General features: G+C 45.8%; 1 protein-coding gene across 2 annotated transcripts; it reads left to right on the forward strand.

The window, feature by feature from the left end:
- The first annotated feature begins 6288 nt into the window (after window positions 1–6288).
- Window positions 6289–14185, forward strand: BHLHE40 (basic helix-loop-helix family member e40). 2 transcript variants are annotated; one of them, XM_069476046.1, is made up of 7 exons: window positions 6289–7106; window positions 7283–7460; window positions 8792–9125; window positions 9293–9362; window positions 9628–9735; window positions 10627–10750; window positions 12075–14185. In XM_069476046.1, the coding sequence occupies exons 3-7, from the start codon at window positions 9046–9048 to the stop codon at window positions 12929–12931; spliced, it is 1239 nt and encodes a 412-aa protein (XP_069332147.1). In that variant the 5' UTR covers window positions 6289–7106; window positions 7283–7460; window positions 8792–9045; the 3' UTR covers window positions 12932–14185. The 2 variants fall into 2 exon arrangements, with proteins under 2 accessions (XP_069332147.1, XP_069332148.1); XM_069476047.1 differs by having other exon boundaries at window positions 6289–7460.
- The last annotated feature ends 212 nt before the right edge of the window (window positions 14186–14397 follow it).

Raw genomic sequence — 14397 nt, forward strand, 5'->3', positions numbered from 1 at the left:
TATATTTTGACCTGAATGATATGGAAAACACACATATCAAATATTGTGGGATGCTATGAAAGCGGTGCTTAATGGAAAATTTTTAGCTTTAAATACTTTATTAAACATAAGTAACAAGAAGAAAGGTTTAAAATCATGTTACATTGCATCACAAGAAACTAAAAAAAGTAGAGCGAATTAAATTCAAAATAAGTAGCAGAAAGGCAGTAAAAAATAACAGAAAATTGTTGAAATATGAGGTGAACAAACAATAAAGAAAATTAACAAAATCAAAATTTGAGGCCAGGCATGGTGGCCCACGCCTGTAATCCTAGCACTCTGGGAGGGTGAGGCGAGAAGATAGCTTGAGCTCAGGAGTTTGAGACCAGCCTGAGTAAGAGCAAGACCCCGTCTCTACTAAAAATAGAAAAAAAATAGTGGGGTGTGGTGGTACACGCCTGTAGCCCCAGCTACTTGGGAGGCTGAGGCAAGAGGATTGCTGGAGCCTAGGAGTTTGAGGTTGCTGTGAGCCAGGCTGACACCACAGCACTCTAGCCTGGGCAACAGAGCAAGACTCTGTCTCAAAAAAAAAAAAAAAATTTGATCCTTGTAAAGATTAATAAAATTTATAGTCCCCTTAATAAGATGATCAAGAAAGAAAAGAAAAGAAAATAGAAATTAACAAAAATTTTTAAAAGGGTTTATCACTACAGACTAAATAAACATTTAAAAGGATAAAAATTTGTACCAATATATTGACAAATTTAAATAAAATAGACAAATTTCTTGAAAAACACCAGTTAACAAAACTGACAAAAGAAGAAATAAAGAATGTAAATAGCTCCATATCTATTAAAGGAAACATATTCATACTAAAAACCTTCCCCCAGAGAAAACTTTAGGCTCCGGTGGCTTCTCCCTTTAAAGAAGAAATAGTACCGATCTTACACAAACTCCTTCAGAAAAGAACTACTACCTCCCAACTTGTCTTGTGAGGTCAGCATCACCCTGATACTAAAAGCTGATAACTATTAATATTACAAGAAAATAAAAACTACATATGTATACCTTCATAATCATAGACATGAAAATCCTTAATGAATATTAGCAAATAAAATGTAGTCATAAAAATATGGATAATACCTTATGATCAAGATGAGCTTATCTTAGGAATGGAAGGCTGGTTTAACATTAAAAAATGTAATTCAAATTATTAACAGAATAAAAGAGAAAAAACATGATTGTCTCATTGGATGCAGAAAAATATTTGACAAATTCGGCCGGGCGCGGTGGCTCACGCCTGTAATCCTAGCACTCTGGGAGGCCGAGGTGGGTGGATCGTTTGAGCTCAGGAGTTCGAGACCAGCCTGAGCAAGAGCGAGACCCCATCTCTACTAAAAATAGAAAGAAATTACATGGACAGCTAAAAATATATATATAGAAAAAATTAGCCGGGCATGGTGGTGCATGCCTGTAGTCCCAGCTACTCGGGAGGCTGAGACAGGAGGATCGCTTGAGCTCAGGAGTTTGAGGTTGCTGTGAGCTAGGCTGACGCCACGGCACTCACTCTAGCCTGGGCAACAGAGTGAGACTCTGTCTCAAAAAAAAAAAAAAAAAAAAAAAAATTTGACAAATTCAAAATTCTTTCATGATAAACTCTCTCAGCAAACTAGCAACAGAAGAAAATTTCCTCGATTGAAGGAAATGCATATCAGACTTACTGATAAGACTCTGAATATTACTGATGAAACTCTGAATATTTTATCCCTATGATTGAGAATAAAGCAAGGATATCCACTCTCAGCATGTCTATTCGATAGTATAGGTCCTACCCAAATTATTCAGGCAAGAAAAAAATAAATAAAAAGCTTAAAGATCAGAAAAGAAGTAAAGCTGTCATTATTCACAGGCAACATGTTTGTGTATGTAAAGAACCCCACCAAAAATACTACTTGAACTAATAAATGAATTTAGCAAGACTACATTTTCATGTACACTCACTAAGCAACTGGCAAATTTAAAAAAAATTTCAGAAGCATCTAAACGATATCAAATAGCTAGGAATAAATCTAACAAAAGATATGTAAGACCTCTCGAAGGAAAACTACAAATATTGCTGAAGGAAATGAAGAAAACCTAAACAAATGGAAAGCTATACCATATTCATAGGTAAGAAGTCAAAATATTGTTTAAATGTCCATTTTTCCTTAACTGATTTATAGATTCAATATAATTCCTATAAAATCCTGGCAAAATTCTTTGAAGAAAGATGCAAGCTAAATCTAAAATTCATATAGTAATGCAAAGGACCTAAAATAGCCAAAACAATCTTTAAAAAGAACAAATTTGGAGGATTCACACTATCCAATTTCATGATTTCTGTAAAGCTCCAGTAATCAAGAAAGTGTGGTATTGGTGAAACCTAGAGAAATAGAACAATGGAACATAATAAGTAAGTATATAAATAGAACCACACATATATGGTTGATTGACTTTCAACTAAGTGGTGAAGTCAATCCAATTGGGAAGCAAAAGTCTCTTTAAAGGTTGCTAGAACAAAAAACTGAATCTTAACTCTTCTTGCACTTCATCAACAAAAATTATTTTGAGATAACTCACAGATCTAAATATAAGAATCATATCTATAAAGCTTCTAGGAAAAAACATAATAGAGTATCTTTATGACTGTAGTCAAAATTTTTTGATAAAACACACAAACTATAAAAGAAACTTGATAAATTGTACTTTATCAAAATTTAAAAGACATTATTAATAAAATCATGGTTTGTTGTTGGTTTTTTTTTTTTTAGACAGGGTCTCACTCTGTTGACCCTGCTAGAGTGCAGTGGTGTCATCATAGCTTACTGCAACCTCAAACTTCTGACCTCAAAAGATCCTCCCACTTTGGCTTTCCAAAGTGCTAGGATTACAAGTGTGAGCCACCACGCCTGGCCCATAAAATCATATTTTTGACAAAGGACTTATAGTTAAAATACATAAGGAATGTCTACAAATCAACAATATAATGGCAAAGTTGCAGGACAAAAGGTCAATATACATAATTGGATTGTGTTTCTATATACAACAATAAAAAAGATAAATAATCCAATTTAAAAACCAAGCAAGAGATTTGGACAAATACTTCACAAAAGAAAATATGCCAATGGCCAGTAAGCACTAGAAAAGATGCTCAACTTCATCAGTCATCAGGGAAATGTAAATTAAAACCACAATAGAATATTATTCCACGACAACTGGAATGGCTAAAATAAAAAAAAAATCTGTCTACCCTAACTGTTGGTGAAGGTGTGGAGCTACTGTAGTTCTCATGCATTGCTGGTGGTGTTGTAAAACGGTAACACCTCTTTGGAGATCTGTTGGCAATTTATAATAAACATAACATATATTTAACCTGTGACCCAAGAATTCCACTCCTAATATCTATCCAAGAAGAATAAGAACATACATTCGCAAAAAGACTTTCACAGGAATAGTAATAGCAGCCTCACTCATAACAGACCCAAACTGGAAGCAACGTGAATGTCCATCAACAGGGACCTACACAAAGAAATCGTGTTATATGCATACAATGAAATATACTTGGCAAGAAAAAAAGAACGAACTCCTGATACCTGCAACAATATGGCAGAATCTCAAAAGCATGTTAAGCGACAGAAACTTTACTAAAAACAGCACATTTGCCGGGCGCGGTGGCTCACGCCTGTAATCTTAGCACTCTGGGAGGCCGAGGTGGGCGGATCGTTTGAGCTCAGGAGTTCGAGACCAGCCTGAGCAAGAGCGAGACCCCATCTCTACTAAAAATAGAAAGAAATTATATGGACAGCTAAAAATATATATAGAAAAAAAAAAAAAAATTAGCCGGGCATGGTGGTGCATGCCTGTAGTCCCAGCTACTCGGGAGGCTGAGACAGGAGGATCCCTTGAGCTCAGGAGTTTGAGGTTGCTGTGAGCTAGGCTGACGCCACGGCACTCACTCTAGCCTGGGCAACAGAGTGAGACTCTGTCTCAAAAAAAAAAAACAAAAAACAAAAAACAGCACATTCATATATTAATGTATGAATCCCAATAACAGGCAAAATTAATCTATAGTGATAGAAATCAGAAAGTGATTGTGCGGTGGGGGGTGGATTGGAAAAAGATATGAAGGAACTTTCTGGGGTGATAAAAATGTCCTATATCTTGTTCGGGGTAGTGGCTACATAGATAAAACATATTTACCAAAAATCAAGAACCAAACATCTAAGATCTATGTATTTTATTATCTGTTTATATTTCAATAAAACAATTAAATGTAGTTATTTTTTTTTAAAGAGCAGAGACTGATAAGGGTGATTATATATAGGAAACAAAGAGTAGAAATTAACAGATGTTTTCCTGGCTGGAGACATCTATACCATTGAATCCAACCAGGATCAGCAGTCTTATTTGACATTTTTCTAAGTGATTTGAAATATCTTCGAGTGTGCAGATGCTACTGATACCTTTCTGGTAGGGGTAAGCCAAAACTACAACACTGTCTTTAGAGGAGAGCAAGTTTTCAAATTGCAGATCAGGATCTACTGGTGGGTTGTGAAATCAATTTAGTAAGTTAAGACCTGAATACTTTTAATACTAATAAAATAGACTAGACTAGAAAATGTCAGAATGCATATAAGAAGGGGAAGTATTGTTTTGTAAAATTTTTGTCTGCAAAAATGCATTGTACTGGATTTTTCCTAAGTGGTTTTTTTTTTTTTTTGTGAGCAATTTTTGCTCAAGGGTACAGGACAGAGGGTAGTGGTGATTTATTGCTATAGCCCAACCCAAGCCTTGGCTGTCCTATGCTTAAATATGCTTAAGATGTGTGTACATGCAAACGTGTGTGTATTGAGTCATGAAGTAAAATGTATTTCTTATTGTGAACTGTGATAAAAATTTTTGAGGCTCCATGAACAGGCAAAAAGTGATACCTGAGCAAATAAGTTGTGGATATGTGCAGTGGGGCTTTGGGCTCTAACTTCTTAACAGGAAGGGCCTAGGACACTGTAGGGAGTAACAGCATAGACTTATTCTAGCACACAGTGTCAGGCCACCAAGATCCTGAGCCACATTAGGAAAGAAAAGAAAGATCCTACCCTGCCCTTGTTCAAATTATGTTCTCTCCACACTTACAAGAGACAAAACAGAGAGAATGGCTACAAAATGGCAGTATTACCCAGTGCAGCTGCTCAGTGCTACAGTGCACAACTCCAAAGGGTGCTCTCATACTACAGACTGCAATGTGAATGGCTCTCCCTGCAGATGAGCAGTGCACAACCTATACAACCCTACCAGGTAGTCATAAGTATGATGATTAAGAGCACAAGCTTTGGAGTCCAACAAACCTGGGGTCTTATCTCAGATCTAATACCAGACTGTACAACCTGTATAACTGAGGCTTTCCTGAGAGTCAATTCTCCAAAGAGGATAATTTATGTATCTATAGGGCCTAGTTCAGTGCCCGGTGCACAGTGGTTTTCAATAAATGTCTCAAATGAATTAAGCTAATATTAGTAACTGCCTTATAAGGTAGTATTGAGAAATTAACATATAAAAGGTTTTACTATCCACAAAAGATGACAGACTAAAATAGTAGTCTGTCGCCTACATGCTGCGAATTATTTTGTTTAATCTAATTTTTTAAAAATAGTTATAAGCTATTGAGAGGAGAACGGCAGATTAAAAAAATAAAATAGGCCGGGCGCGGTGGCTCACGCCTGTAATCCTAGCACTCTGGGAGGCCGAGGCGGGTGGATTGCTCAAGGTCAGGAGTTCGAGACCAGCCTGAGCGAGACCCCGTCTCTACTAAAAATAGAAAGACATTATATGGACACCTAAAAATCTATATAGAAAAAATTAGCCGGGCATAGTGGCGCATGCCTGTAGTCCCAGCTACTCGGGAGGCTGAGGCAGTAGGATCGCTTAAGCCCAGGAGTTTGAGGTTGCTGTGAGCTAAGCTGACGCCACGGCACTCACTCTAGCCTGGGCAACAAAGTGAGACTCTGTCTCAACAACAAAAAAAAAAAAAGTAAAAAAATAAAATAAAATCCAGTTACAGTGGAACTTTGGTAGGATGGGGATAGTTCTTGCAGCTTGAGAGTACATTTGGAACAATAAAAAGTAGGAAATGCAGACACTGTATTTACAATCGTAGAGGAGGTAAGGGCAAAATGTATTGATAAACTCAAGACAATTTTAAGAATGACATTGCCATGAGCCATGAGGCTGAAATGTTTGGGTTCACTCCTTCCATGAGATTGGGGGTGACAGCAAATGGGGCATATGTACTTTCCTCTCCCTGTCCTTACTTCCTGGGGGCACGGTGGTTTTGACGCAGTCATGACAACTACTCACCCTTATTAAAGTCGCACAATGAACCAGGTCACCCTAGATTGAAAGCACATATCCAAAGCGGACTCCAGCCCCCTCCTTTGCTTTTGGTCCTGCTGCCCACCCCGGGGAGGAAGATGCGGTGCAGAGTCATTCCCTCCAGAGAGATGGCTGACGACAAAAGCCAGCAAAAGTACATTCCCGGGAGGGAGGGATCTCTGAGCCCCAAAGTGAAGTCAGGGCCAGCTAGCAGTTAGAAAAGGAGGCATTTCTCACACTTGCTAATGAGTTTGACGCTTCTGAAATATAAACAGGAAGTGGGAGCTCTCCAAAGCAACCAGAAGGAAATACACTCCCAGTTTGGTCAGCGTGTGAATCCCACTTCTCTAGGTCGTCAAGGACACTACCAATTAAGACTGTCCCCCAAACTGCACCCGAGGCTAATCTTCACCCAGTCCCGGCAGTGACCCCATTTTTTTTCAATCCTTCCCCCAGCCAGGTCACTCAGCAGCGGGGTGACTGACCCGAAGCGCAGTGGGAAAGGCTTACAGTCATCTCTCAACTCCCCGAACTTGCAGGGCAGGGGAACGCAGAGGTCAGTGAAATCCCCAGCCAGGCCTTATTTTAGTCATGAATTTCCACTGGCTCCCTCCTCTGACAGTATCAGCGCTGCTCACCCCGCCGGATTGGAGTTTCAGCTGTTTTCCCGGCTCCAGGCTGAGTTAGAAGGTCACAGAGACCGGACTTTTCCGGGGGAGGTAGGTGGGGGCCTCCGGCGGCCCAAGTGAAATTGCAGAGATCTGGGGCCGCTGGAGGAGGGCCTCCCGCCCCGGGCTCGGGGCAGGGGGTTAGCTTCTCCCCCTTTCTCAGCCCAGGCATGTTGGTTAGTATTAAAAACAAAAAACAGAAGTTCTCGTCTTTTTTTCTCTGTCAGCCAGTGGCCTCGATATAATTCTCCCAAGGGCTGCCTTCCCTTCATGGAGGTTCCTGTAAGTTCAAGGGCAGGATCAGCGTTTGATTCACCACCGTGTCTCTAGCAACGGCGTAACGCCTAGCACAGAGCAGGGGGCTCAGCATACACGTGTTAACTGAACGAACGCAAAGATTTCACGGTAATTGGGCGCTTTTGTTTTTTTTTCCCCTTGCCTCTCCCTTCCCTCCTGTCCTGGGTGCAGCAGACCGCAGACAGCGCCGCCGAAGTTCCCGGCAGGCAGGGAGATGGCCGGCCCCCCGCTGGCACTCCGCTCCCCGAGGTCTCGGTCCCGGGGTCAACGCTGAGGGGCTCGCAGTCCGCGGTGCAGCGACGCGAGCCCTGGCCACGTGAAGCGTCACGCCCTGCGCTGCTGCAGGGCAGGCGCCGCCACCGCGGTTGTGTAACGCTGCAGCCGGAGGGGAGGCGACCCGGGCGCCTCTGCTCCGGAGGGGGCAGAGGAGGGAGGGAACGCCGGGCACTGCGCCCGGTATCTTTCTGTGCTTGACTAGCTGGGGGTTGGGGTGACACTGGGGCACCCAGGGGGGTGCGCAAGTGGGTGCCCGCCCGCAGGCTGTGCCCCGGAGCTGAGCGCCCGGGGAGCAAGGGGCCCTCGGCTCACACCCTCGGCGGTCAGGTGCGCGCGGCGTGCTCGGCGGCGGCCTCGGCTGCCCCTGCGCTTGGCCGCCAGCCCGCTTCCCATGGGGTGACATCCGCCCCGCCCCTCGGTCCCTCCCCAAGGCGGGCAATTCCTGGACGCTAGGTTGAGGGGTGGGGGCAGGGAAGCCGGGACGGAAAGAAACCCCAGCCTCTGGGGAAGGCAGGGGGGCCGGGCGACTCCCTCCGCTGCGCGCCGGTTCCTCCGAGCGGGCCGGGCGGGGGAGGAGGAAGAGGGTTGGGCTGGAGCTAGCAAGGGGATATTCCTCTCCCGGCTTGAGTCAGACGCGGGCGGATCCGTCCTCCCCCGTTCCCTCCCAGGAGACGGGAACTTACTTCATTTCCCTGGGGCAGGTTCGCCCACGTTACAAACTCTCCCCCTCCCCCCGCTCCCCGGTCCCTTCCAGCTTCCGCGCCCCCCACCCAGCTGGGCAGGACGCAGGCCGCGCTGCCACCCCCTCTTCGGGGAAAGGCGGCCGCAGCCGCAGACACCTGGGGGCCGAGGCTGGGGGGTGGGGGCTCCCTAGCAGCCGCCAGAGCGTTGTCCAACACGTGAGACTCATGTGATGAAGCCGGGGGAGGGCGGGCAGGTCGCTCCTTCCCTCCCCGGCAGCGGCCAGACGTGCCTGGAGTCACAGGGTAGAACACGTAGCTCCAACCCACCCACTCGCTCCCATTTAACCCAGCCCGCAGCCTCTCCATTACTCCTCGGCTTGTGCCCCCCCACCCCCCCACTCCGCCCTAACCGCCCCCCCCCCGCTCCCTCCCGCCTCCCCGCCCGCCCCACTTCTCATTCACTTGGCTCGCACGGCGCAGACCGCGCAGGGAGCACACACCGCCAGTCTGTGCGCAGAGACGGAGCCAGAGGCCGCGGGGACACCGGGCCATGCACGCCCCGAACTGAAGCTGCATCTCAAAGCCGCAGCTGCCAGCAGCCCAGGGGATTTCAGGGAGCGCAGACTAAGAGGAACCTCTGCGCAGAGACCCCCGAAGCCCGCTCCAGGGCAGTTCTCACTCCGACGCTCCGCTAGTGCAGACAGGAGCGCGCAGTGGCCCCGGCTCGTCGCGCCATGGAGCGGATCCCCAGCGCGCAGCCACCTCCCGCATGCTTGCCCAAAGCGCCGGGACTGGAGCACGGAGACCTACCAGGGTAAGTTGGTACTTCCTGGCCCCTTTAAGCCTCAACTTCAGCCCCGTGTTCTGCGCCGCTCTCAACTTGGAGCTGCTCCGGACGCATCCGGGGGTTCTTGCCCACTAGGGCGCCTGCAGCCGTTGCGCACGCAAAGTCACGACCCTTCCTGGCCCCTCTCTCTGCAGGATGGATTTTGCCCACATGTACCAGGTGTACAAGTCGAGGCGGGGAATAAAGCGGAGCGAGGACAGCAAGGTAAGCGCATCCTTGGGGACCCCGCGCCCCAGCCCCTCACGCGCGCTGAGTTTCCAGCAAAAGTTTTCTCGCTTTGAGGTTGGAGGGTGGGATGCAATATGTGGGCTCAGTGCCTCTACTGAGTGACCTGGAAAAGAAGGGCCAGAAGGTGGTTCTGGGTGCGACTCTGCTTCCCCACGCGACTCTTGTGCGGCGGGGCAGGAAGAAGAGGGGGGCTTCGCATCCCCTTCCCCAGGCGCCCACCGCCTCCTGGTGCGTCTTGCAGGAGACCTACAAATTGCCGCACCGGCTCATCGAGAAAAAGAGACGTGACCGGATTAACGAGTGCATCGCCCAGCTGAAGGATCTCCTACCCGAACATCTCAAACTTACAGTAAGTGAGAAGCTGGCCCGTCTCCAACCTAGCTCTTCTGCCCAGAGGGCGGGCGGGGGTCACTCGCCGCCTGCAGGCCCCGCGGGGAACTGCAGACCAGACGGATCAGAGCTGGCGGGTGGCTCGGTGTTGGGGTGCCCTTCCCCAGGCCTGGGGTTTTCTGGCAGCGTCATGCAAATAAGGTGAAAGCCTCTTGGATCTCTCCAAGTTGGCTCCAACACCAGTTGGCCTTTCTTCTCAAGAGTTTAAGATTTTCCCTTCTGGTGATTTTCAGGGTTCTCTAGTTTTCCTGACTTACAGGAGCAAGCCAAGGAACATGCAGATTTTATTGACGCTTTCTCCTCTTTCCTCCCTTTTTTGTTAAAATCAGGGGACTTGCTTTGCTGTGTGATTTTTACATCCTATCCTTTCTTGACAGTAGCTAGCAGCTACTTGGCAGCCTTTGGTTGGGGAAAGGGAAAAATTAGTATTTGAGAGGAAGGGAAAAAAGCCTAGATGAGCTGGACGTTCTGAAAGGGTGTCAGGAGAGAAGCTAGGGAAAGCCTCTTGGCTGCCAGACGCAATAGAAGTCCCTCTTCGGGTTGACACCGCTGCAGAGAAATGTTATCTCCGGATTCCCCTGAGTTAAGGTCAGCAGCCGCTGCTGGAGAAATTTATTTGTCAAAGCTTCTAAAATGTCTCCAAAGATAGATGACACCCGTTTTTATTGTTTAATTATATATAATATATATCTTTTTAAAAACATGATCTACATATTTAAAACTAAATTTAACCAACCAGGAAAAGCTGTCCCATTTTTTTTTCTTTAAGAGACATTTCTTATTACTAATAAGTGTCTCAGAGGTGGGACTTCTCTGACCTAAACACTGACCAAGGCTCTTTTTTTTCCAGACTTTAGGTCACTTGGAAAAAGCAGTGGTTCTTGAACTTACCTTGAAGCATGTGAAAGCACTAACAAACCTAATTGATCAGCAACAGCAGAAAATCATTGCCCTGCAGAGCGGTTTACAAGCTGGTGAGTGTCGGTTTGGGTATCACGTCTTAAAGAGCTAGAGCACAAATACAGAGAGAGCCTGTGAGCTTAACATCTGATGTAAGAAACATTCCTGCAGCAAATTGCTTATGCATGTTCATGGGGGGAGATGCAGTTTTATCTTTCCTAAAAGGTCAGACTTTTCATTTGGAATGCTGCTGTGTGCCACCTGGCATGAATACACATTAGTGAAATGATAAAATATTTCTGTGGCATTTTGGCTTAAGAGTCTCTGGGTTCTGGGAGATTTCCCCACTCCCTTTTAAAATGCCAGGGCACCTATAATTTGCATCGTGGGTGTTTTGCAGTTGGTCTTCTTAGCCCTCTTTCATTGGAGAATAGATCATGGGTATGTCCCAGTGTTTTGCTGTTTCTTTGCTTCCTTATTGCTCCATGTGTGGTATGATCCTGGCAGGATGCAGCAGGAGTTTTTCCTGCATTTCATGTGGTTCCCTGAATAGCCAAGAGGTATCTTGGTGAATTGCACAATCTAGCGAAACCACTTAAAGTTTCGTCATTCATTTCTACTAACTTCCAGAGAATCAGAGTCACCTTCTACTCTTCTAGTCTCACCCCCTTCCAAATAATACTGTACAGACTGGGGAGAATTATTTTACCCACTCCCTCATTCCATTCTTCTCTGCTTTTCTCTCCAAGGCTGGTGTGATGAGAATCACAAAAATCCTGCAAGTACTTCTGCCAGTTTCCTCATTAAAAATAGGAAGATGATCATATCTAATTTCTCGGGGATTATGGATAGATACATGGAAAAGACTTAGAAATAGACAGCCTAATTAAAGATGACAGCATGACTGCAACTTTTATAAACCATTGAAAATAAGCTTACTTTAGGTGATAAGTCTTCCTTTATTTATTTCATTTTGTGACTATCTAACCTCTGCTCATTTTACCACAGTGAGATTGATGTTCTATGAATTGACTCTTAAGTTTACAAACAAACCAGAATGTTCATTGCTGTGTCACAACAAAAACTCGGGAATGACCTATAAATTCAGCAAGAGGGGGAATAGTCCGTCTCTATTAATTATAGTCTATTTCTATGATGGACATTATGTTGCCATTAAAACTCATATTTTGTCTCTGGTAGGATTATGGATTCTTTTTATTTTATTCTTTATACTTTTCAGTGTAATTTTTCTCAGAGCGTATTACTTTGTAGTTAGGAACACAAATCTGCAAATGCGATTGTTTACCAAAAAGGAAAGCCCGGGTCTTTGGAGTCTAGTTATCCAGGTGCACCGCAGGGCTTGCTGAAATGTCTTCCTTTGCATCTGTGTTTCCCCAGGTGAGCTGTCAGGGAGAAATGTCGAAGCAGGTCAAGAGATGTTCTGCTCAGGTTTCCAGACATGTGCCCGGGAGGTGCTTCAGTACCTGGCCAAACATGAGAACACTCGGGACCTGAAGTCTTCTCAGCTTGTCACCCACCTCCACCGCGTGGTCTCAGAGCTGCTGCAGGGTGGTCCCTCCAGGAAGCCGTCAGACCCAGCTCCCAAAGCGATGGACTTCAAGGAGAAACCCAGCTCCCTGGCCAAAGGCTCGGAAGGCCCTGGGAAAAACTGTGTTCCAGTCATCCAGCGGACTTTCGCTCACTCAAGCGGGGAGCAGAGCGGCAGCGACACGGACACAGACAGTGGCTATGGTGGAGAATCCGAGAAGGGCGACCTGCGCAGTGAGCAGCCATACTTCAAAAGCGATCATGGACGCAGGTTCACCGTGGGAGAAAGGGTCGGCGCCATTAAGCAAGAGTCCGAAGAACCACCCACAAAAAAGAGCCGAATGCAGCTCTCAGATGATGAAGGCCATTTCCCCAGCAGTGACCTGATCAGCTCCCCATTCCTGGGCCCACACCCACACCAGCCTCCTTTTTGCCTGCCCTTCTATCTCATCCCACCGTCAGCGACTGCCTACCTGCCCATGCTGGAGAAGTGCTGGTATCCCACGTCCGTGCCAGTGCTATACCCAGGCCTCAATGCCTCCGCCGCAGCCCTCAGCAGCTTCATGAACCCGGACAAGATCTCGGCTCCCTTGCTCATGCCCCAGAGACTCCCTTCTCCCTTGCCGGCCCATCCTTCCGTCGACTCGTCTGTCTTGCTCCAGGCTCTGAAGCAGATCCCCCCTTTAAACTTAGAAACCAAAGACTAAACTCTGTAGGGGATCCTGCTGCTTTGCTTTCCTTCCTCCCTACTTCCAAAAAAAAAAAAAAAACAGCAAAAAAATGTTCGTGTGAGTGCAGTGAGATTGTTCCATTGTGTATTCTGAGATAATCTGAGGCATGGAAAGAAGATTCAGGGTGTGTGTATGTGCGTGTATGAGAGAGTGTGTGTGCTGTAAGCACATGTGTGCCTGCGTGTTGGTATAGGACATTAAAGCTCCTTTTGGCATAGGGAAGTCACGAAGGACTGCTTGACATCAGAAGACTTGGGGGTGGGGGGGGCGGACTGTAGCAGACTTCTGGGCTTTTCCCCACCCAGAGAATAGCCCCCTTTGATACAAACCAGCTAGATTTTCAAAAGCTTCAAAGTCTTGGTCTGTGAGTCACTCTTCAGTTTGGGAGCTGGGTCTGTGGCTTTGAGCAAAAGGTGCTTTCAAAAGAGGGCTTTCCAGAGCACAGCTCCCAGCCAGCTGTTAGGACCCCACCCTTTTCCCTTTATTGTCGATGTGACTCACCAGACGACGGGGAGAGAGCAGTCAGACTGAGCTTTCTGCTAGCGTGGTGAGGTAGCAGACACTGGCATAGCACGGTAGTGGTTTGGGGAGATTTCCGCAGGTCTGCTCCCCACCCCTGCCTCAGAGGAATAAAGAGAATGTAGTTCCCTACTCAGGCTTTCGTAGTGATTAGCTTACTAAGGAACTGAAAATGGCCCCGTTGTACAAGCTGAGCTGCCAGGGAGAGAGGGAGGAGTTCCCCAGGCCGCTGGCACCTGTCTCTGGGTCTCACCATTAGGACTTGCTGCCCAGGGAACCAAACCAGGGTCTGAGAGAGGCCGACGCCCTGAGCGCCCCAAAGTGCACAGAGCTGAGTAACACTGCTATCCTCAAGCAGAGCTAGACTCGGCTTTAAATTCTATCCTGAAACTCCTTTTAACCAAGCTTAGCTTCTCAAAGGCCTAACCACGGCATGGCACTGCAAGATCCTTTCTGTAGGCTAAATCCTCTTGCCCGACGGCATATGGAGTGTCCTTATTCTAAAAAAGGATTCTGTCTCCTTCAAAGAAGTTTTATTTTCAGTCCAGAGTACTTGTTTTCCTGACTTGTCCAGCTAGCCTCGCACCAGCTTTTCAAAATGCACTATGCTTGATTGCCGATTGTGTTTTAACTTTTTCTTTCCCTGTTTTTATTTTGGTATAAAGTCATTGCCTTTATTTGTAAAGCTGTTATAAATATATATTATATAAATATATTAAAAAGGAAAATGTTTCAGATGTTTATTTGTATAATTACTTGATCTACAAAGTGAGAAAAATGAATGTATTCCTGTTTTTGAAGAGAAGAATAATTTTTTTTCTCTAGGGAGAGGTACAGTGTTTATATTTTGGAGCCTTCTTGAAGGTGTGAAATTGTAAATATTTTTATGAGTAAATGTTAAGTAGTTGTTTTAAAATAATAAA

Source organism: Eulemur rufifrons, chromosome 7 (genome assembly GCF_041146395.1).
Source record: "Eulemur rufifrons isolate Redbay chromosome 7, OSU_ERuf_1, whole genome shotgun sequence".
NCBI classification, from domain to species: domain Eukaryota; kingdom Metazoa; phylum Chordata; class Mammalia; order Primates; family Lemuridae; genus Eulemur; species Eulemur rufifrons.